Source organism: Corvus cornix, chromosome 20, assembly GCF_000738735.6.
Source record: "Corvus cornix cornix isolate S_Up_H32 chromosome 20, ASM73873v5, whole genome shotgun sequence".
NCBI classification, from domain to species: domain Eukaryota; kingdom Metazoa; phylum Chordata; class Aves; order Passeriformes; family Corvidae; genus Corvus; species Corvus cornix.
The window spans coordinates 2,364,482-2,387,712 of NC_046349.1; the positions used below are offsets into that span (position 1 = coordinate 2,364,482).

A 23,231-nucleotide genomic window follows, 5' to 3' on the forward strand; every position below is an offset into this window, starting at 1 on the left:
TCCTGGGGCTCCTTTCCCAGCTCTGTTCCCTTCTCTGGACACACCTGAAGTGGCCAAGAAGTGACCACGGGAGCCTGCCCAGGACCAGAGCTGGGCACGGAGCCTGGAGCGGGCTGGGTGTGAATCCCAGCCAGTCGCCTCCTCCTCCAGCACCCATCCCCGCTGCTGGGGTGACCCCCCTTTATGTACCCCTCAAGCCTGCTCCAGGCTCCTGTTGAGATAACGTGTTGGAGAATTTATTCTTTTAACCTTCCCTTTCTAACTTGCCAACTGTACAAAAGTGAGTTTTTAAACCCATGGTTGTTTAATTGGTGGTGACTCGCTGTGAACTCATTTCCTGGACTTTTGAGTCACATGCTCAGAGCTGTGGGGGCAGCATGGACATAATTCCATGCTGTGATCCATAATTTCACAGTACCTACGTACAAAATTCCATGAGGAAATGGAGTCTGTACCTCAGCCTGGTGCCAGCCTTTCCTGGATACTTTGGACTTCTGTTTCTTTGTGCTTGGCCTCAACCACCTGTAAAAGGGATAAACCCCCATCTCTAGTCACAGCAGGGTTGTGACAACATTAATGAACAACACACTTGGACAATAATAATGTTTGTCACTGGAAATCACCCAAGAAAATTAATCACTGCTTTGGAGCAGAGCTGGGATATCACACACCACATGGAAAAGAGGAAAAATGACCCAAATAAATGCTTGTTGGATAACAGAGCATTTTTGTGCCTTGAGTAAGAGGGAAAAGCACTGCTCTGGGAAACACAAAGAACATCCCACGTAGCAGGTGGGAGTTCAGCAACAGAGCCCTGTAATGGCTCCTGCCTTGTTCCATCTCCCTAACATGCAGATAGGTGGGAAAGGCAAATACACAGGAAAAATCCACTGAGGCTGATGGAAACACTGCCAGGGCCGGAAAGCTCCCAGCTGACAGCACAGGGGGCTGAGGAGAACAGGAGGAACGAGAGCTTTTACCTGCCCTTCCTCCCACACAAGTGTCTGCTGTCACCAAGCACCACAGAGCTTTGTTCTGATCCAGTTCTCCCAGGGCATGGCTCTGGCTCTGGGCTTCTCCTGGGAACTTCAGAAAATGCCAAGATGCTCCCGGAGGTGGGTTTGTAAAGAACACAGCTGTGCCCAGGACACAGGATGGAACCGGTCCTGGGAGAAAATCAGTGCCCTGGGCACCTTCAATCTACCCCGGCCAGTGGGCAGGGCTCTGCTGCGGTAACAGAAACAACAAATTTGGGCAGAAATCTTCCCTGCAGGAAATGGAAGAGTTTGAAGACATCTGAGTTTGCAGGAGCTGAAGCAGCTGGACAAGAGCGGGGCAGGGAGGACGATCACTCAAGGTTTCCTCTAAGAGAAGAGTCATTTTGCTCAAGATAAAACTTGTTTTGGTTCAACACCACCCCATATGCAAACACCTATCAAGCATCCAGGGTGGCACCTCTGAGCCCTCCTGTCCCAGTTATGTTCAGGAAAGTCCTCAGCCTTGTATCCCTCAACAGTCACACACAAGGCAGCTGTGTGGCTCTGCTCCCACTCCCTGAATTACACCCAGTGTAGCCAGTGGAAGCTGGGTTCCAGCATCCTGCTGAGCTGGGGGAAAGCAGGATTTGGGAAGGGCAGGCCATGTCTCCAGACGGTGCTTCTGAGCTGAAGGAGCTGCACCCACACATCATCAACCCCAAAATAGACCCGACTGCAGAGACCACATAATGACACATACAGTGTGGTACAGAGGGGAGAAAAAGAGGAAAAGTATATTTAGCCAACTATTTCCTGATTCTGTTCCCCTCCTGGGAGAGCAGAGTAAAATAAACACTGTGGGTAAATAAACTCTGCCCTTCAAAGCAGACAAGAGCTTGCACAGAAGCACAGACACACCTAAGGAGGAAGGACCACCTGGATGTCCCCGGCCCAGTCAGCTCATCCCAAGCACATCTGCTCAGGGCAGGATGCTCTGTCCAAATTGGTACTGAGATCTCAGGACATCTCTGCAGCCTCCTTCCTTATACTGAGTTAGAATCATGGAATCAGAGAGTGGCTTGGGTTGGAAGGGACAACAAAAATCATCTTGTTCCACCCCTCTGCCATGGGCAGAGACACCTTCCACTAGCCCAGCTTGCTCCAAACCCCATCCAACCTGGCCTTGGGCACTGCCAGGGATCCAGGGGCAGCCACAGCTTCTCTGGGCACCCTGTGCCAGGGCCTCAGCACTGTCACAGGGAAGGATTTCTTCCTAATATCACATTTAAATTTTCCATCACCTTGAGGCCATTCCCCCTTGTCCTGTCACTCCAGGCCCTTGTGAAAAGTCCCTCTCCAGCCTTCTCGTAAGCCCCTTTAAGTACTGGAAGTTGCCATGTTCCAACATGTCCCTGTCACCTCTCTTCCCATCCCTGTGCACCTCTGGAGCCTGGCTCCAGCTTCTCTATCCCCTCCTATGAGGCAGGGGCAAGACCTCTCCTTAACCTTGTGTAAACTCTCAACAACCCCTTCTCCCAGCCTCCCCTGGAAGCCCTGAGCTCCCATTTCCTCCCACCTACCAACAGCTGGAGGTGAAGAAACATCACAAAAAATCTGAAATGAACAAGTTAGTTAGCAAGTGAGTGAGCAAAGTGAACTGGTGGCAGGACCCATCCTGACTGGAATTGCGGGACTGTGTCCCAGGAGTGACAGTGTAACCCATCATTAGATGGCACAGTCTGGGAGCACAGGGTACAGCCCTCTGCAAGCTGCTATACTTAAGATTTTAAGGAAGGAGACAAGAACACAGTGAGCTCAAACAACGGGCTGGATCAGACCAGTCAGACCAGTAATACTGGGCTGACTGCTGCAGTGGCCAGGAACAGCCACAGAGTCCCAGACACAGCCAGGATTTCCATACCCAGGAGTGACTGAACCCTGAAGCACCTCTGGATAAACAGGTTGGGAATGCAGCACTTTGCATCCACAGACACCTTTAGCAGCTCACAAACTCACAGGGAAGTCACAAACTCACCAGGGAAAGCTCAGCTTGGCTTGCCCTACACTTGGAGAAGGGGAAAGCATGGGACAGCAGAGCATGAGGACACATCCCAGGAAGGCCTGGAGGCAGCAGGGATGTGCAGGTCTGGGTGCAGATCCTTCCCCAAAAGCCAGTGGATCCTGTGGCAGTGGAAAACCAGAGGCTGAGGGCAGTACAGGAAGGAAGGAGCCTGGCAGGGCACTGGAGCAGGCAGCAGCACTCCAGCCTGCTCCCTGACCTATCCAGCTCCAGAGCTGCCCAGGCACCTCCCTCACCAACACTGCACCATTTCAGTTCCTGGGTTTGGTGCTCCTCTGCTGGCTTTGGGATTTCTTCTTGGGAAATCAGAGAAGCCAAGAGGACAACAAATGTCCCAGTCACACCAGCCTTCCTTGCTGCTGAACCACACCAACTCCCCACTGGAACTACTGACAAGAACTGAACTGAGGGGATGTAGAGGCTGGGAAGCAGCTGCCAGAGCTTCTCTGCAGCACCTGGCCCAGAGCTGACACTGCAACATTGCCTCCTGCATGCATCACAGCTTTCCTGTGTGACCCTGGACAGGTCACCTCACCCAGCCCTCAGTGCCCTCACTGAACACAGGGGTCACATTTAACTGTTCACAGGGATTGACTCATTGATGTCTAAGGCACTCAGAGATCCCTGAATCTGGGGAAAAACCATGAACAAACACTGTGGAGAGAACAGCACCCAGAGAGAAGAGCCAACACACACACACACACGTTCCCACACACTGACTCCACACGTGAGGTCCAGGGTGTTTATAATGTTGTAGTACAGACACGGTGATCTTTCTACTGAGAGAGACAGAGAGAAGATACCAGACATAAGTCAATCAGGGTATTTCTGAACAGTGTTCCCAAAGGATATCAGGATGAACTTGCTTCCACTAGGAAGGATGTTTGCTCTCAGAAGGGCCACCCAAATACTGGGCAATACAGCTTTTAGGCCAGAAAAACCACAGATGGGACAGGCTGTGATTTGCAAAGCCACCTGATTTCAGCAGCTCTGTTTGTTGCAAGTTTGCATGGTCCTTCTTCTTACCCTGATTCAGGGATCTTTGTCTTTCTTGCCCTAAGCTGACCCGTGGTGCAGAGGGACAAGAAATAATGGAGCCACTCTCTTCATGTCTTGTAGGCATCAGTGACTTCCAAGCAGTCCTCTGCCCAAGGATGGGAAGAACCAGTGGAGATGGAAGCCATTCTCTCCCATATCCATCTACCTCCCCAGAAGAGCTTTGGTCTTTTCCACAGGGATGAATTTGAGCACCAAATCAGACAGTGCCAGCAGCAGCCCCCAGCCACACAGTGGCTCTGGGCATTGTCACTCCGAGGTCTGGATGTACACAGGGACAGCCAGCATGGTGCACGGCCCGTCCGAGGCCGTCTGCAGCTCTGCCAGGGCCAGGTTGGAGGCCATGCTGTTGGGCTGCCCAGGGACCAGCTCCGAGTCAGCAGCTCCCGACCCGCCAACCACGATGGACAGGACGGCGTCCGACTCCTGGAAGGGCTCTTTGTTGGGGCCCCCCTCGGGGGGGCTCTCCCCGGCAGCGCCGTCCTTGAGCTCGGGCAGCCCCAGCGTGCCGGGCAGGGCCAGCCCGGCCTTGCGCCCGCGTGCCACCCGCTTCTTCTGGGCCTTCCTGAGCTGCAGCTCCTTGTCCTTGGGCGAGCCCAGGCGGCACTTGTGGTCCCTCATGTACTTGTGGCGCGTGAAGCCCTTGCTGCACGTGGGGCAGCGGTATTTGTAGTTGCCGGTGTGCGAGCGCTGGTGCTCCACCATGTGGGCACGGCGGCTGAAGGACTTGTTACAGTACTGGCACTTGTGGATCTTCATCCCTGCACAGAGAGTTTAGTTAGAGACCCAGCCATCCCACCAGGGAGAGCAGGACAGCTTCACCTCCTCCTCCAAGGAGATGCTCCCGGATAAAAGGGAAGAGACATTGTGCCTCACACAGCAAAGCGTGGGTGGCTACAGCTTGAATGTCTGTGTTTAACCATTGATTTCACCCTTTGTTGAGTCATACAATGTCCGGAGCTGGAAGGAACTCACAAGGATCATCCAGCCCAGCTCCAGGCCCTGCACAGACACCCCAACAACCCCACCCTGGGCATCCCTGGCAGCGCTGTCCAAACGCTCCTGGAGCTCTGGCAGCCTCGGGGCCGTGCCCATTCCCTGGGGAGCCTGGGCAGTGCCCAGCACCCTCTGGGGGAAGAACCTTTCTTTCCCTGATACCCAGCCTGACTCTCCCCTGGCAGAGCTCCAGTTGTTCCCTGGGTGCTGTCCCTGGTCACAGAGAGCAGAGATCAGTGCCTGTCCCTCCACTGCCCCTCAAGAGAAAGCTGCAGACTGGAAATAAATATTCTTGCCTCAAGAAAGAGCATTAAAATATCACCAGAAATACATGTCAAGTAATTGTGATGAAAATGCAAAACAATCTTGAAGTATTGGTTTTTTCCAAGTGTATTTAGTAAATAAAGAGATTTTCACTTTTTTTTCCGCTACAAAATATGGGAATGTACACTTGGAAACAACCCATGACTACACTATCAGCCCATCCCATCTGATCCCACTCTGCAGGGCTTTGGGCACAAGGAAAGACTTCCAGTTCTACCCCAAGAGATAAAAGTCTGATTGTTCCCTAGGGCATGGGAATAAATTATTAGTCTTTATCGGGATTGGGAGCATAATTTTTGGAACACAGAAAGAAGGGAATCAAATCCCATGAGATCTCCTTTTGCATGTGGGATGGGACTGGGGAGGAGTGAACACTCTGGATATTCAGTTGATAGCAAATAGACCAAATAATCCAGCTCAGCTTCTGAGTGTCACCAGCAGGCCTGCCTACAGATTATATTGTCTTAGAAAACAGCCCAAAGCTTAGACATGATCCTAAACAGACCCTCACTTAAACAGGCCTGCAGCAAAACAGAGAGAAAAAAATCTAAAGCTAGTAAATGATTCTTATTTCTCAGGCTTAGTCCTTCTGTCACATGCTCCTGCAGCACCACAGGGAATCCCAGTCACTGCATTCCCAACCACTCACCTGAATGGGACAGAATGTGAGCCTTCAGCTTGTCAGGCCTGTTGAATTCTTTACTGCAGCCTGTGTGGCTTCTGGAACAACAACAAATGCTGGTGAGATGTGGGAATCAGCTGAGGAGCAATGTATGAACAGATCCCAGCTCCTAAAGAGATCCATGACCCTTCTCCTCAGCAGCACCCAGATGTCCATCTCGGTGCAGCCTCAGCAGGAGTTCCACTCTTTCGGCCTTTCTGGGGAGGGGCAAGGAATAAACAGGCTGCCACAGGGACATGTGGCTTCTCCTGTATTGCACATGGTCTGTGCCTCACTATAAATCCTCCCAAAAGCAGCAAGTTCAAGATCCCAGCTGGAGACAGAAATATCTTGGAAGAAGGTACAAGGTGGCTGGAGCAGGGAGAACAGCCAGTCAGTCTTGGCTATCTCAGAAGGTCCATGGCTGAGCCACGGATTTGGGGTGCACCTTCCTAAACTCTGGCTTGTACATGTTGCCAAGTGCTGTGTTGTCCTGTGTTGCCAAGTGCTTTTGGAGACATGGCAGTAAGTGAGAGTCCATCATCCAGGCAACCTCTGTGGTCAAATAATGCTCCTTCTATTTCTAGTGCTCCCCCAAGCCTCCCATGAAGGCGGGAGTTATTTTACAGGGCTAATGAACCAATGAAATTATGTGGCCTTACAGGAAGACAGTAACAAAGAATTGGGACTCTTGGGTTCCCAGTTCAACAGCACACAGCATTCCAACCTCCCCAGGCAGCAGTGGCTTGGTAGGTGCCACAGTGTCCCCTAGGATAGCTGCAGGAGACATTCCTTCCATCCCAAGCCCCATCCCAAGCCCGTTCAGACACGTTGTCATGTGCAGACACACTACATACGAGAAGGGACATTTGTATTTCTTGAAGGGCTCGTGGATGAGCATGTGGCGCTTGAGCTTGTCCTTGCGATTGAACGCCGAGTCACACACTGAGCACTTGAAGGGCTTCTCACCTGGGGAGGAGAGAGACCAGGGGTCAGGGACAGTCCAGCCACACAGGCTGCTCTAGCCATGGACAGGGCACCAGGCCAGCTGTGCCACACTATAAACTTGCCTAAACTTCACTGCCCAATGGACAAATCACACAGAATCACACCAAATTAACTAGGTTGGAAAAGACCTTTGAGAACTTGACCTATGACCTAACACCACCTTGTCACCAGACCATGGCACTGAGTACCATGAAAAGACATCCAGTCTTTACTCAAACACCTCCAGGGATGGTGGCTCCACCACTTCCCTGAGCAGCCCATTCTAATGCCAAATCACCCCTTCTGTGAAGGACTTCTTCCTAATGTCCAGCCTGAAATTCCCCATGTGCAGCTTAAGGCTGTGTGCTCTTGTCCTGTCGCCGGTTCCCTGGGAGAAGAGACCGACCCCCACCTGGCTGCATCCTCATTATCAGGGAGTTGTAGAGAGTGTAAGGTCTCCCCTGAGCCTCCTTTTCTCCAGGCCAAACAACCCCAACTCCCTCAGCCGCTTCTCAATAAAACATTAAATGGATGGGTACAACCCATGCTGCACACTGCTCCTGCTCTCCAGGACCAAACTCCTTAGTTCTGCCACCACAGCAAGTGGGGAAGCCACCTGTGTCCCCCATTTCTAACTAGTGCAGTGCTGGGCACGAGGCTGAACCAAACCCATTGATCTGAAACCAAGTTACTACAAATGACTCGGCGCCAACTCTGTCACTCCCGCTACCAGGGCACAGGGTAGCCAGGGCTGTGGCACAGAGGTGACGAGCACTGGGAGCAGGGGAGCCGTACCCGAGTGGATGTGGGCGTGCAGCTTGAGGTAGTGCTCCCGCCGGAAGAACTTCTTGCAGATCTGGCACTTGAACTTGCTGCCCCCGCCGTGTGTGGGGATGTGGCGGCGCAGGTACCGCTCACAGGGGAACACCTGGAACACACAAAAACACGGCTCAGAGCCGGCACCACGCACCGGACATCGTGGAGCTGGCATAGGAGGTGTAGCCTGGATAGAAAACATAAGAATCATGGAATGGTTTGGGTTGGAAGGGACCTTAAAGATCATCCAGTCCCAACACCCCTGCTGTGGGCAGGGACACCTTCCACTATCCCAGGCTGCTCCAAGCCCTGTCCAATCTGGCCTTGGACACTTCCAGGGATGGGGCAGCCACAGCTTCTCTGGAAAACCTGAGCAAGAAGCTCAGTCATTGCTTTCCCAGGAAGGATGCACTGTGAAAACCATCAGGATGTATAAAGAAAGTACAGATACAGCTTTAAAAACAAACCAACAAGAACTCAAAACAAAAAAAAAAAGCCAAAACTTTCTTAAGAAACACATAAGCTGAAACCTTGCTGTCAAGTATGTAACACCACAGAGCTGAGGACCAGCTCCCCAGAAGGATGCCCAGTATCCCACCAAAGCCAGCAGTAGGATGGGTTGGGCAAGGAACCCCAGGAGTTCCTACATTCCCCACAGAGTTAACTTCACTTTCTGCTTCCTCATAATCTGTTATCCAAGGCTCCTATTCATGGAGCCAAGGGTTCCCCTCAGAGCCCTTGCCAGGTGTCCAGGCCCGGCTCAGGCCATGGTCAGCACTCACCTTCTGGCAGTGAGGGCAGGGGAAGTTGTGCGTTGCTGTCTGCAGATGGTGCTCCAGGGCTTCGGGGGTGGAGTATTTATTGACACACTTCACACACCTGGTGCAGAGAGAAAGGACACAGCCTGTGAGCAAGGCTCCTGCAGCAAACCCCACACTACAAGCAGACCTACCCAGCCCAGCTACCTTCCAGGGTGATCTTTGACAGGGTTGATACAGAGAATAACCACTCAGGTGCTCTAAAACCTCAGCAACCCACATGCCAGCTCACACTCACACTTAGCATCCTTCAGAGAGGGAAATGCTGGAAAACTGGGTGGAGAAGCCTTTAAATATGAGTGCACTTCCCACAGGCTGCCATGGGAGCACCCAGACCTGAGCACATATTCCACATTGCTTCCTCATGCACACAAGCCCTAGGTAAGGACTTCACCTTACTTCAAACACCTCCTTCCACCTTCATTGCTTGAAGACACCAGGTCCCAATGAAGGAGCTGAGAGTGGGGGCAAAGCATGGCAGGAGTGACACATGCTGGCAGCATTTCTGCCAGAGGGCTCTGCCAAAGCTGACTGACAGTGGGCACTGGGGACAGACCATCAGCAGTGAGGACAGAGGCACTCACACCCTGTTCCTGCTGTGAAACCCCCTTCTCCTTAGGTCGGACTAAAACCTCAAGCACAAGCCAGGCTCTGATCTCAGGGATCCCCACCAAGAAGCTGCAGAACAAAGCTCTGTAGAGCAAGGATAACTAAAAACCATGGTCTAGGCAAGAATTAGCAGGTATTTATTCCATGAAGCTCCTAAGTGACTCCAGTATCTCCTGGGTTTTCGACTCTTCCTGAACATCTCTATGGGCATTTCAAAAGCTCTGTGGAGCTCCTTGTGGAACGCCTCACACTTTCCCTCCACACTAGTAGAAAAGCTTTCCAAGGAACAGACCCTTTTGCAGCAAAGGGATAGGAAATTTTTTTCTGGGCACAGCTTTTACAACCCACAATCCCTTTGCTGTGGGTGAAGAATGAGAGAAAACAGGCTGGAAAGGGCTTCCCTGGGTCTCTGACCCAGCCCAGGGCAGGTCAGCCGTGCCCACTGGTGATAAGAGGAATTGCACTGATGGGATCTTCCCACATACCCGATCCCAGCTTTTCACTGTCATTCAAAGAGACTCCCTGCATTCAAAGTACTTGACCCTTGCAGTCTGGTGGAGGGGCCCCCCCATGGGCCACCTGGATGTCCAAAAGCACCACGGCCACTGGACACAGGGCCCTCTGTCCCCTCTAAGGTCCCACCAAGCATGCTCTGCACCCACTCACTCCTACAAGCCTTGTGAGCAGCGATTGTACTGTACTTGTACACGGCCATGTCCTTCTTGGGGCTGTGCTGGGGCAGCAGGCTGTGCGAGTACTGGTGCACGCCCAGCTCGTACAGTGAGGGGAAGTCCTTGCTGCAGAGGTGGCAGCGGTAACTCAGCTCCTCCTGGTGGCTCTTGATGTGCTCAAGGAAGGACTCCAGCTTCTGGAAGGTCTGGGCGCAGGTCTTCACCACGCATTTGTACACCTGGGAGAAGGGAGAGCAACTGGAGAGGCTCACCATGGAAACAACCAGGGAAAATCCTCTGCCAACAGGCAGAATTGCCTTCCTTTCTGGAAAGAAACAGAGACTGTAACCACTTGAGTGGATGGGACCACAACACCCCACAAGTGATTGTCCCATGACCTGAGAGCTGCCACCTACACCGAAAACTTCAGATTTCATAGAATCATAAAGGTTGGAAAAGACCCCCAAGATCATCAAGTCCAATCGCTGAGCAAACACCACCTTGTCAACTAAAGCACAGCACCAAGTGCCATGTGTAGTCATTTACTGAACACTTCCAGGGAGGATGACTGCACCATTTCCCTGGACAGCCCACCCCAATGCCTGACAACCCTCTCAGGGAAGAAATTCCTCCTCATGTCCAACCTGAACCTCCCCTGGCACAGCTTGAGGCTGTTTCCTCTTGTCCTGTCCCTTGTGGGAACAGAGCCTGACTCCCCCCTGGCTGCCCCCTCCTTTCAGGGAGTTGTGGAGAATCAGAAGGTCCCCTCTGAGCCTCCTTTTCTCCAGGCTGAGTCCCCCCCAGCTCCTCCTCTGCCGTACTCTCTAGACCCTTCCCCAGCTCCGTTGCCCTCCTGTGGACATGCTCCAGCACCTCCATGTCTTTCTGGAAGCGAAGAGCCCAGAACTGGACACACTTCACTTCTTTGCATCCTCTCCAGCCACCCAAACCTGCTTGGCTGAATTCTCACTCAGCAGGGTAGAGACAGAGGAGTTTTTCAAAGCCACCTAGACCACACAGCTACAACCCCAAGAGCTGAGCTGCATGTGAAGAACTGGCAGCTCTACAGAGCAAAAGGCTCAGGATAGACCCTGGTAACTGGTGCATTATATGAAGCCAATCCCAATCTTGCTGCCCACACAGGCACCCTCTGTCCCTACCTGCTCATTCTTGTGCTGTGTCATGTGTGATTTGAGCTGGAAGTAGGTGTTGAACTTGCTGGGGCAGAACTGGCACTGGTAAGAGCTGTCAATCAGGACAACCTGCTTGGCTTCCAGCTTGCCCTCCTCGTTCTCCTCCAAGGGGCTCAGGTCCTGGGGCGGGGGCACCGCATGGCTGGAGGGCTGGGGCAAACCTGGAGAGAGGGAAAGTCACAGCCTGCCATGAGACAGCTCTGAAAGCTGCTCTGCAAGCACCATGCTGCCAAGGACACACCAGGCCAGGCTCTTCCTTTCAAAGACAGACTCTTCAGATCAAATGAATCTCACGAACAGGGTCATTTTAAATTTGTTGACAGATTATTAAGGGCTCTGACTACTCCATCTTCCCCTTCCTAGCCCATTCTCTTTTTCCTGTGCTCTTTGGAGCAGTCAGAGAACAGGCTTCCACCAGTGAACCAGAGCCAGATTTACTCCCACCACTGGCAGAAGACAGGAGATAAGCTCAGCCAGTAGCTCACAGTCCATAATGCCTACAAAGAGCAGCTCCAGTTGTCCCTTGTCCTAGACATGACATTGTCACTGCATTCCCTCCCCTACCAGGACTGGGGCCAACAGCAGAAAGAGGATCCAGACACCAGCAAGGAGCTCTTCTGTGCCTCAAGTATTTACAGGTGGCCACTGTGGCCAGATCCAGCCTGGGCATGACCTGCACAGTGCAAAGCCAGAGCACTGGGCTATTCTAAAGCAGCAGCTGTCTGTCCTCTAGGCCAGAGCTGTCAGGTGTGGCTCGTGCACTGCCAAAGCTGCACTGCCAGGGAGTGAGAAGGGGAAGACCCCTTACCCTGTTTATGCACATACTGGCACAGAGTTTGGAGCCACTTTCTCCACCAGCACCTGAACCCACCATGGGGGTATGAAAGGATGCAGCTTCCAGCTGGAGCTGAGCAAATGCCACTTAGTGTGAGCTGCTAAACACCACCAAGGAATGCAAACAGCACACACAGCTCCCCTCCCTCCCTGTGTGGGGGTGCAGAGACCTGCAGCCTCCTCACACCACTGCTCTGCCCCACACACACCATCCCCAGGCAGCAAACCTGTGTTCTCCTCGTCCTCAGGCTGGTTGGGGTTCAAGGCCATGACCTGCACAGTGATGGAGTTGCGGGAGATGGTGCAGCCCAGCCCTGGAGGCCACACTTTATGAGTCTGCATGTGCTTCTTCACGTTGGACTTCTGGGCAAAGGCTCGGCCACACACGATGCACTGGAAGGGCTTCTCACCTGTGTGACTGAAGGAGGAGGCAGCAGGTCAGCATCTGGTGGAGAGAGGAGGCAGCCCCCAGGCAGGGCCCATGGGGGGTGGCTGCCAAAGGACAGTGCTGGGCACTTGGTTTAGCAGATCACACCTGGGCCTGCCAAACAAGGGCTTTGAGACCTGAGTCACCAGAGGAGGTGGATTGTGAGAGGCCTGGGGAAACAAGGCTGGTGCACAGACAAAACACCTGGGGTCTGGGAATGACGGGGCATCAAAGGAAGAAGCAGCAGAGGAAAACAGCTCTGCAGCAACATCAGGGCATTCAGTGTCAGGTCTCTGCACAGATCTTGGGGACCTCATCACTTTCTCAAGGGTATAAGCATTTCTTCCCTGTCACCCTTCTCTCTCCAGCACACACCTCTTCTAGCTTGCAAACCCCTGATCTGCCTGAATTTGCTCTCCTCTGTCCATAGTAAGGTCTTTCTACTCTGCCCTTCTGCTTCAAGAGAAAGTGAAGAGTCCAGGCTGGGAAGGGGTGCAAAAACCACCACTTGTTTCTTCCCATCTGTTCTGAGTCCAGCTGACTCCACTGGGGGAAAAAACTCTACAGATTTCAGCTTCCTCCTGCCAGGGAAATCTCTCTGATTAGAGCCCCCTGTATAGACACTGAGCTTGGCTTACACCTTGCTAACAGCAGCAAACAGGAAGGCTGCAGCTTGCTAGGGAGGGAGAGGAAAGAGAAACGCAGAGGCAAGCAGTGGGAATGCTGCTACTCCAATGATCAGGTGACAAGAGGTTTGGCTGTCAAGGTATCATCAGCAAGGAAAATGAGCCTCCAGTCCCAGCACATAATCAGCATGATTACATCCATGATACAGTGTTCGCTCCAGTCACTGGGGAAAAGGTATCCTGGGGTGAAAGGGATGAAGAATCCCTCCCATTGCAGCACAGATTCTGGGACATAAACTGGACTGCACAGACTCCCTCAACAGAGCTGTACCCCGCCTCCAGCGCAGCCACTCTGCTGTGTCCAGGGTAGGGCACTGTTACCTCCTGATGTGCTGCTGCAGGTCGAAGTTCTTGGTAAAGGCCTTGTCACAGTATGTGCATTTCAGCTTGGGGGACTTGGGTTTGCCTAAAGGGAAGAGCACACACAAGAATGAGATCACATGGCACAGCCCTGTCCCCACTGCTTCACAGGGCCCTCACCCCAAGACAAGACTGTTCAGGACCAAGAATAAAGAGCTTATGGAAAGATAAGATCTGCCTGGTCAGACTGAGGAGTGGTTATGGGCACAAACATTCATTTAACAAAGCCTGAGCCAACTCTACAAATCCTGAGCAGTGTACTCTGGTGGGGCAGGGCATCCCCCTCAGGCAACAACCACTGCCTTCCAGGGACCTTTCCAGCTACAAAGCACTAACCTTAAAGGCACTTTGGGCATTGGGAAAAGGTACAGCATGAGTGAGAGGAAGGGCCTCAGCTCTGGTTCTGCTGTGAACTCACCAGGTTACCCGTCAGCTTCATGCAGGGCATTGTGTTCCCCCTCCAGAGCTGCACAGCCAGTGCCAGCCCTCAGGGCCTGGGGAGCCTGGGGCTTGGCCACCCAGCTGGGACAAGCACAGTGACCCACAGGGCAGGAGCTGTAAGGGACTCACCTTCCTGCAGCCCACCCTCGTTCTTGCAGCGGCGAGTTTTGGCAGCGGCAGGGGAATCAAAGCCAACCACAGAGCCTCCTCCTGCACTGCTCAGGGGCGTGGGAGCACTGGTGCTCTTGGCCTTGAACCCCTGCTTCCCAGGGCTGTACACAGAGGGAGAGGGGTACACAGGGCTTTCCACACACTGGCTCGGTACCTGTGAGAGGGCAATTCATCAGTGGAACAGGTTTGCTACAGAGTTATACCATGCCCTAACCTCCATCTCCACCCACACTAGGCTGTAGATGGGTTTTCTGCCTTCTGCCAAACTGGATCAAATTTCTGGTTCACCAGTCCAACAATGTGTCTCTAACCAAAACTAACACCCTGCACAGTGTGAAACTCTCCTGCTGAACATCAAAAAGCATCCAGAAGCTATTACAGCAGGAACAGGACAGCAAAGAAACACTCTGAGGGAGCTGTCTTGTCCCTCATCTATGTCTCATGCCTGGAAGAGTTTCTTATCCCTCTGGAGCCGGTTACCAGAAGGATCACTGCTGACCCTGTGGCAGGTCCTGCTGCCTGCCCTGGCAGGACTGCAGAAGGCAAGGAAGGCACAAGGAAACTCCAGGTGCCAAATCATGGCTGTTTATGTCAGCATCAAAATTAGGAAAGGGCACTTAGAGACAGTGATCAGTCTGAGGTGATAGTTTGAGGGCGTTTCTGCTGCCCACCCTGATAAATTAACACAGACCACTACTTATCCAACATCCCCATCCATTTCTGACCACTGGAACTTCCAGTAAATCCACCTTGCCATTCTTCAGCAAAAGCCACCATGTTAAGCTCATTGAGATTTAGACTGAATTTTTCTCTCCACATAAGCCTGAACTGTGCAGTGTGGTGCTCTGTGCTTCTACAGAAGGTGAGCCCCTCACCTCAACTCCCTCTCACTCCCAACATATGCAGGTATCCCTCAGCCAAAAACAAATGTTCAGATCTCCTAAACCTGTGCCAGTCCTCTGTCCCTCTTAGCTGTTTCTCCTGTTCTCAGAATCCCCATCATCTTACTGATCTCCTTCTGTTTGCTACTTTCTCCCAGAGAAAATAATTGTTGCCAAATAACCTAACCCATCTTCCCACACTATAATTCTATGTCCCTCAAGGCCAGATTGGATGGGGCTTGGAGCAATCTGGTCCAGTGGAAGGTGTCCCTCCCTAAGGCAGGGCATTGAAACTGGATGAGCTTTAAGGTCCCTTCCAACCCAATCCATTCTGTGATTCTCTGAGGACACATCCCTAGGAGCAGCCCCGGCCTTACCTCCATGGGCGGATAGGGCTGCATGCCCAGGGTCTGGATCTCCACGGTGCTGGATGCTGCCATGGGAGCAGGAGCACTGTACACTTCCACCACCCCGCTGCCGGTGCCAGGCTGCCCAGGAGCCCCCATGCTTGGGGGGGAGGCGGAGGCTGAGGAGGGGCGGTGGCGGGGGCGGCGGTGGAGGGGGGGGCTGGGACAGGTAGCCAGCCCCAGCGTGCATACTCATGCTGCTCTGCAACCAGAGAGACACACAACACGTTGGAAATGCAGCAGCCAGGAGCTGGAGGGGCTGCTCCCTCACACACATTCCAAATCCCAATCTGCCTGCAGGAACAGCGGTGATGTCTCTGCACAACACAGCACATCCAGCTGGCAGGTTGGACCAGACTGTGCTGGAGGCTTGGCATGACCCACAGGTACACACTGCCTCCTCCAAAACACAAGCTCTCAAGCCCCACTGCTTTTATTGCTTTGTTTTTAAAGCTTTTAATCCTTCTGGTTACAAGGAATATTTTCAGAGCATGGAGAGTGTGTACAGGCCAGCCAGCGTGGAGGGAGCCCAAACAACCCTCCCAGGAGAAGAACCCATGGAGTAAGCTGACAAGGGCCCTGGAAGCCAATCACTATATGGGGGCTCGACAAAAAGCTGCAGAGACCACATGACAAAGATCTCAGCATCCAGCAAGTTTGCGAGCAACACCAAGCTGTGGGGTGCAGTCAACACACTGGAGGGAAGGAATGGGGCATCCTGAGGCATCTGGACAGCCTTGAGAGGTGTGCCTGTGTGAACCTCAGGGAGTTCAACAAGACCAAGTGCAAAGTGCTGAACCTGGGTGAGGGCAATCCCAAGCACAAGTACAGGCTGGGCTATGAATGGGTTGAGGGCAGCCCTGAAGGGAAAGACTTGGGAGGGCTGGCAGATGAGAAGCCCAACATGACCCAGCTGTGGGCACTTGCAGCCCTGAAAGCCAACCATGTTCTGGGAGGCACCTCAGCAGTGTGGGCAGTATCTCTGGAAGTGTTCAAGGCCAGGCTGGACAGAGTTTGGAGCAACCTGGTCTAGTGGAAGGTGTCACTCCCATGGCCATGGGGCTGGAATTGGGTGAGCTCTACCCATGACTCCCTGGATCCACACGTGCCCCTTACCTGCACTGGGGGCTGCACAGATGGCATGGGCTGGTCCAAGGAGGTGAACGCAGACATGGCTGACATCAGCACCTCGTCACTGACCAAGATGTTCCCCTGCACCAGGGTCTGAATCAAAGGTGATGGGGGAACTGTGATGTATGTAGAGATTTGCTGAAAGAAAAGATACACTGTTTACCAGCAACAGGACAAAACAATACCCAAAAACCAATGACACTGCTTTTTACAGAACCTCAGGGTCTCTGCTTTCACAGCCTCCGGTCAGCAGTGAGCACAGCAATTATCTGCAGCTTCCTGCTGAGTCTGTGGGAGTTTCTAGCTCCACAAATGTTCTTCAGAAAGGCAGAAAAAAATGTCACAGTGGCTCAGAAAGTGGCCATTGGCTGCAATTCAAATCAGGGGTTATTAAACAAGATCTGCAGGACAAACTGGTCATGGACAAGTTCAGGCCTTTCCTGGGTGCTTGCCCCAGCAAGGGAAGGTGGAAAATTCAGGGAGAATGCTCTGGCTGCAGACAGTAAATGTCAGGCTCATCTCTTCAGACCGGACTCAGGTTATAGCAGGGCAGGAAGACTGCTGAATTTTTTGGCTGGAAACAACCTGTGTTTTCAGTCCTGGGAAGAAGCACCATCCACTGGAACTACATTAATTGGAAAAAAGAAGCTGGTTTGAAAGTACTTTTGGAAGCCTCAACTGCAGGCACATTACATGTCATACACCAGGGACTCACACTGGAGAATTCTCTAGGGAATGATGAGAATTACTCCAGAGGGGATATTCCCCCAATGTTCATCACACCACGTTACATGGGCTTATTTTCAGGAATGAGAGAAGGGATGCAGGGATGAAGCTGCTCCTCTTCTACCCATGAGCCAGACCACAGCCCAGGGGACAGCAAGAGCCATGCCCTCCTGAGCAATATGAAAGTGCACCCAGGCTTGTGGCCAGTGACACTGGGGCTGGCTGCAGCACAGACACAACATGAAATCCCTTCTGTCCTGTCCTGGAAAAAGGCTGTCAGACAGACATTCCTGCTGGAGGACACCTCACTGCAGAGACCCCACTTTAACCACGGGGTGAAAAGCCAACAAAGGAACAACAGCTGAGCCTCCTAGAAAAGAGCTCAGTCATGAGGCACCACTGGATCTAAAAGCCTCACCCCGATTCCCCCCCAGCCCCAAATCCCAGCAGCAGAGCAGCAGAGCCTGTGCCTCCAGCACGGTACCTGCCGGCCAGCACTGGGAGCCTGCTGCACCGAGGTGATGGATGGGGTGTACACGCTGTTGGCAGCCAGAGACACCGAGGAGAGGGATGGAGCACTGCCCTGGCACTGCTCTCTCTTGTGGGTCATGAAGGCAGGCAGGGAGTTGAACTGCTTCTTACACTTCCCACACAGGAACACGTCTTCATCATCTGCAGTGAAGAAGAGCAGAGCTTCAGGCCTTCTCCTGCATTCCCCAGTGCTCCACTCAGCAGACACAATGTAGGGTGTAACAGGCACCTTTGGATCTCAGCACCTCAAGGACATCACCATCAGGAGAGATCAGCTGCAAGGGCCAAGCTGTCCGCCCTCTCCAAGCCCAAGTTCTCCCTAAAGACAACTGATGGGATTGAGCCCATCTTAGCCCTGCTCCCATACACAAATCCCACTGTTTCCCTGGGACACACTAATCCCACTGTCTGTCTTCTCATCCCAAAGACAGGAACAACCAACCTTTCTCCTGTAGCACTCTCTGCTTTTAGTCAAAGCAGCTCCTTCCAAAGCATCAGCATTACGCTGGCTGAGGCACATTTTATTACTCAGGTTGCAGAAAGCACAAGAAGTACCTTGGGTAAGGGCACAAAGTCACTGTCAGCTTGTGTCCTAAAGCCACCCCTCCACAACACTGCTGATTTTTGGCACCTCTGCTTGATGTTAGAAGCAGAAAGAAGACAACCCAGTTACATGTCCCAGCTGAAATCTGCAGCGTTAGCAAACCACGCACCATTTGCACTCCATTCAGGCAGACTCACAAGGCTATTCCTCCTGTCTGAGTCAGCCTGAAGTTGACCATTTCTGGGGACACAGACTGTAACTCCTTGGGGGATAACTCCACATCCAGCCAGCAAGTTCTAGTCCAGCACAGTGAGGGACCACATGCATGTAAATGACCAGTTCCCATATTCACTCATACAGAGGTGCTCCCGGACTGGAGCACTTGAGCATCTCCAGAGGAGGAGTGGATATTAAATAAAAGAAGTGAACAGTAACAAGGGCTAGAGGTGGGGGCAGTGGCTTCTCCCTCCCTTTGTGCCTTTATTGGAAGCTCATGGTCAAGTCTGTTGTCATGACCGCCTCCAAAAACATGACTGCTCGCTTGGGCACTTGTCCCTTCCTTCCTCCTGCTCTGTCTGGTCTTGCTGAGGGCACACAACACTCGTAGCAGCACCTTACACACTCAGCCCGCCTGCCCCTCTCCTCTCTCCCAGTGCCACCAGGACTCACCCATGGGCTGGATGGTGGTGGAGGAGTTGACATTTGGAGCAGACGGATCCGTCACACCTCCTTGCCCATCCAGTAAGGACTGCACAGCCAGCACTGTCTGATTATCCATTCCTGAAAGGAGACACAAGCATGGATGGTAAACTGAACACAGCCAAACAGGGAGTGTTTGGGCACTGGGAGCTCTCTCCTGAGCCACTCTCCAGCTGCTGCTCTGTCCTCCCAGAGCCACTCTCATCCTCTCACCCTCTACTCGACAGCATCAACTACCACACAACAGCAACACTCCCACCTGTCTTCATAATTCCTTTGGTGCAAAAAGGGAAGGGAAGAAGGGCAAGGAAAACCAAAAGAGATTTCAGGTACTTGCTGCAGAGAGGAAGGATGCTTATAACACAGGTATGAAAAGAGCTGAGAATGTCACAGGGAATGTGGGGATGTCACAGGGCAGAAGCCTGGGTGGATGCAGCACAGACACTGAGCTTGGAGCAGACAAAATCCTTGTGTGCAGCAGCTCTCCCAGCAGCAGTGTCACAAATGCCTCCCTGTTTTCAGGGCCAGCATTCCCAGATCTGATCAGACACAGGGCACACACACCCAGTCAGATTTGTTGTTAGAATCAGCTTGCTTGCTTTGGCACAAACATTTTTCACTATAGCTAAAATGTTGGAGACTGGGACTGCACATCTAGGGAGACAACCTGGCCAGCAGCACATGACTGTCGATTAAGCAGGACACACTCTTTCTTTTTAGAAAGCGAATGTAAAGACACAAAGGACAATCTGATTTTGGAAGAAAAATACCAGAATGGGGTGATTTTTATGTATCACTCCTTCCTACCACTCTTTTATGACACAGAATCCACAAAGGAAGCAAATGGCATGGCCAGGTTGTGTGTTACACCTTGTGGACTAAGGGAGAGAAGAAAGGTGGGGGGGGTCTTAGGTGGTTTTTCACTTCCAGATCTTTGCAAGATGAAACTGCAAAGCTCTGAACTCAGAATTATGTGCCACAGGAAAGGAAAATCAATCTGTCTGATCACTTCAAAGCAGTGAGGCGAGGACTGTGCTGAGATGAGGAGAGGTTGCCCAGCAGCAGGAAGGACAGTGAAGCACCACAGCAGATCACAGCTCAGCAGGAGCATCCACTACCCCAAGTTCCTCTCATAAAATTTTTCCTGAATAACTGGAATGTTACCTTTTTGATGGGGAATACCCATATAATCTACAGCCTTTTAAAGATACCCTAAATACTCATTTCTGCTGCATTTCCAGTGTGAAGAACGTCACATTAAGACTCTGTGAACACCTTTTTCATCCTTTCACTGAAAAGAGGTTGCAAACCCTGCCCGTGTCCCTGTGAGAGAGCAGAGCACCATCCTCCAAGGGCACAGGCAGCTGCCTGGAAGGCAGCAGATCCCACTGCTACATCACACACTCCCATCAAATTTCCACCATGCCTATGGGAAGCCTTTCACAGATCACAGAGGCACAGCAAAGCTGCAGGTCCAGTTCTGCAAGCCTTGGCTTGCAGGGAGAGCTGGAGCCAGCCCTGCAGCTCAGCCCCGCCGGCAGAACGCCACTGGAACACTCCTGGGAGGATCACCTCACTCCAGCCAAAGCCCTGCTTTAAAACACACCTCCTCCTGCACAAGTAACCTCTGGCCAACTGCAAAGGTAGCACTGCAGGCTTCTGACAGCACAGCCAAAGCAGAGAGTGACATGGAGCAGCCCTTCTCCAGTAAAAATAAGCTAAAAGGAAAAGAAGGATCAAAAATTCAGGTGAAGTATAGTATGGGGATAGCAAAGATTGCACAAACAGTGCCACTCTTGATGTGCCTGACAACTGGGTTTCCTTCTGGCACAGTCAGATCTTCCAAGGAAAAAAGCCAAACAGTTGCCTTGATCCCACTAGGAGGAAGAAGCCTGAGGAGAGGCCAAGACCTGAACGCAATGATGCAGCAACATTGTCAATGTTGCACTCAGCCTCTTGATGGAGAAAAATCGCCCAGGACAACAGAATTTATCTGGCAATTCAGAGTCCCTGCACTTCACTGAGTAACTGCACAACACCACACTTCCCCAGAGGGAAACCCCTGAGGTCATGGTTAGTGACCAGTGAAGACAAGCTGGCAGTTACTCGGTTACATGGATGCCACTCACAGAAATCCACAGACTCCAGGAGAAAGCTCTGGATCGATCCTGCCCTGCCTACAGCCAGCACCAGTCTGCAGGATGCTCTTCACAGTCATGGAACTTAAAAAACCCAGCTAGCTCCCTCTCTCCTGGCAGCAGCAGGAGCTGAGGTGCCCAGAGCCTGACAAAACCAAGATGATTTGGGGAAGCCAAGATAAAAGCAGAGGACTACTGATCCGTGCTTTCTTTTTTTTCCCCTTTCAAATTTCTCTCAGCTGGAGATGGAACAAGACTGTCCATGTCACCCAGGTGCTAATTTGCCCTTGTGATAAAGTCTTTTTTTCTGACAGGAGCACCAGGTACTTTAGTGACAGGTGAAGATGCACCTGTGCCCTGCAGCACTCTGAGACCAGGCTGCTCTAAGAATGCCAAGTCATCATCGACTTGTAATCCAATCAACAAGACAAAACAAACAAGCTCAGACACTAAAAGCTGCCAATTGCTGTGGGCTTAAAAAGAAACCCACACTTCTTTAATTACCTAAAAAGCTTTGCTGTCCTGAATGCTGCAAGGAAACTCACACAATGAGGAACTGATTGCAGAGAGGAAATAGGGACCTGATTCTACACAGGGTGCTAGCAAATGCACCAAGTAACCTGACAAAATAGAGAAAAATATTTATTCTCTGCTCCTCTCTCTGCTGCTGTGGTCACAGGTGATTTTCGAAAGCACAGGTGACAATCCCAGTGCCAGGCTTTCCAGGCAGTGGTGCCTCTCCCATGTAAAGGAAAATACATCTGTAACCCAACTTAGGAAATCAATGCCTGTGAAATAGCTTCTCTCCAAAGAGGCTGACCCCTAGCCCAGTGTCAGACTGCCACAGCTTGGCACATCCTCCTCAGATGGTACCTGGCTGTAACAGTGTCCCAACACTAAACTGAGATGTATTTCATCACCCACCCATTCACCCACACAACAGGCACTGCCCAGGCTGTGCCGAAGAGCACAGTCACCCCTCAAAATACACATGCACCCACCCAGGCGCTATCCCTGGGGCTGGCACGGAGCGTGGCACAGCAGTGGGACCGATGGTGTGATCCCTGGGGCGTGGTGAGGATGTGGGACCCCAGCATGCAGGGACACGGGAGGCACAGGAATGGTGAGAATGCCCTGGGGATCGGTGGGGCTGTTTCCTGAGCACAGAGACGGGGGTGATGGGAATGCCCCAATGTGCAGGGCACAGGGACAGGGAGAGGATGAGGTGCCCTGGAGCACCAGGAACAGGATGGGTATGGTGTGTCCAGAAGCACCAGGCACAGGCACAGGGTAGGGATGAGGTGCCTCAGAGCACCAGGCACAGGGGTGGGGAGGGAAGGGGATGCCTTGGGACATGGGGCACTGGGGCAGGGTAGGGATGCGGCGCACCGAGCACAGGGCCCGCGGTTAACGAGGGCTATACCCGGTGCACAGAGCACTGCGACGGGCGGTGCGGGGATGCCGCGGCGCACAGGCAGGAGGTGGCACAGGGCCGGGGGACCGGAGGTGCCAGAGGTGCCGCAGAGAGCCGGGGACGGCGTGGCGAGCCCCGGGCTGCGGTGGGGGCTGCCGGCGGGGACTGCAGCTGCGTCCGCCGTGCGGGCAGCGGAGAAGCAGCGCGGGAGACAGCCCGGGGCTACCGGGAGCGCCCCACGCCGCGCCGGGCCGGGCCTCACGGGGCGGCCCCGCCACGGCCCCTCGTCTCGCGCGGCGGCGGCGCTGAACAGGGGGAGCTCAGAGGAGCGGGGTCACGCACCCCGGCTGTCGCCGCGGCCCGGGCGCTCCCGGCGCGGCCCCGGTCTGGCCCCGTTACCTTCCAGCGCCTCGAAGATCGCCTGCGCCATCTTGGAGCGGCGGCGGCAGCGACGCCGCCAGGGGGCGCCCGCCGCCCGCTACGGGCCCACAGCGCGGGAGGGGTGGGGGAGGCCCCGGGGCGGGGGGGGGGGGGGGGGGGGATCGTGTTCGACTCGGGGCGCGGCGGAGCGGCACTGCGACAGCCCGCGGAGAGCGGGCGGAGAGCGGGCGGAGACTGCCCGGCGGCCGCCCCTGCCCTGGTCGGGCTTCCGG

At 53.2% G+C, this 23,231-nt stretch overlaps 1 protein-coding gene across 1 annotated transcript; it reads right to left on the minus strand.

Moving 5' to 3' along the window:
- Positions 1-3,785: 3,785 nt before the first annotated feature.
- ZNF341 (zinc finger protein 341) lies at positions 3,786-23,081 on the minus strand. Its single transcript, XM_039563677.1, is given in 17 exon segments — positions 3,786-4,874; positions 6,083-6,153; positions 6,952-7,063; positions 7,877-8,009; positions 8,680-8,776; positions 10,026-10,234; positions 11,156-11,349; positions 12,250-12,440; positions 13,457-13,541; positions 14,066-14,261; positions 15,366-15,499; positions 15,502-15,525; positions 15,528-15,597; positions 16,512-16,664; positions 17,737-17,924; positions 18,997-19,107; positions 22,978-23,081. Coding segments are annotated over 17 exon segments (2,511 nt in total). The 5' UTR covers positions 23,009-23,081; the 3' UTR covers positions 3,786-4,362.
- Positions 23,082-23,231: the final 150 nt, after the last annotated feature.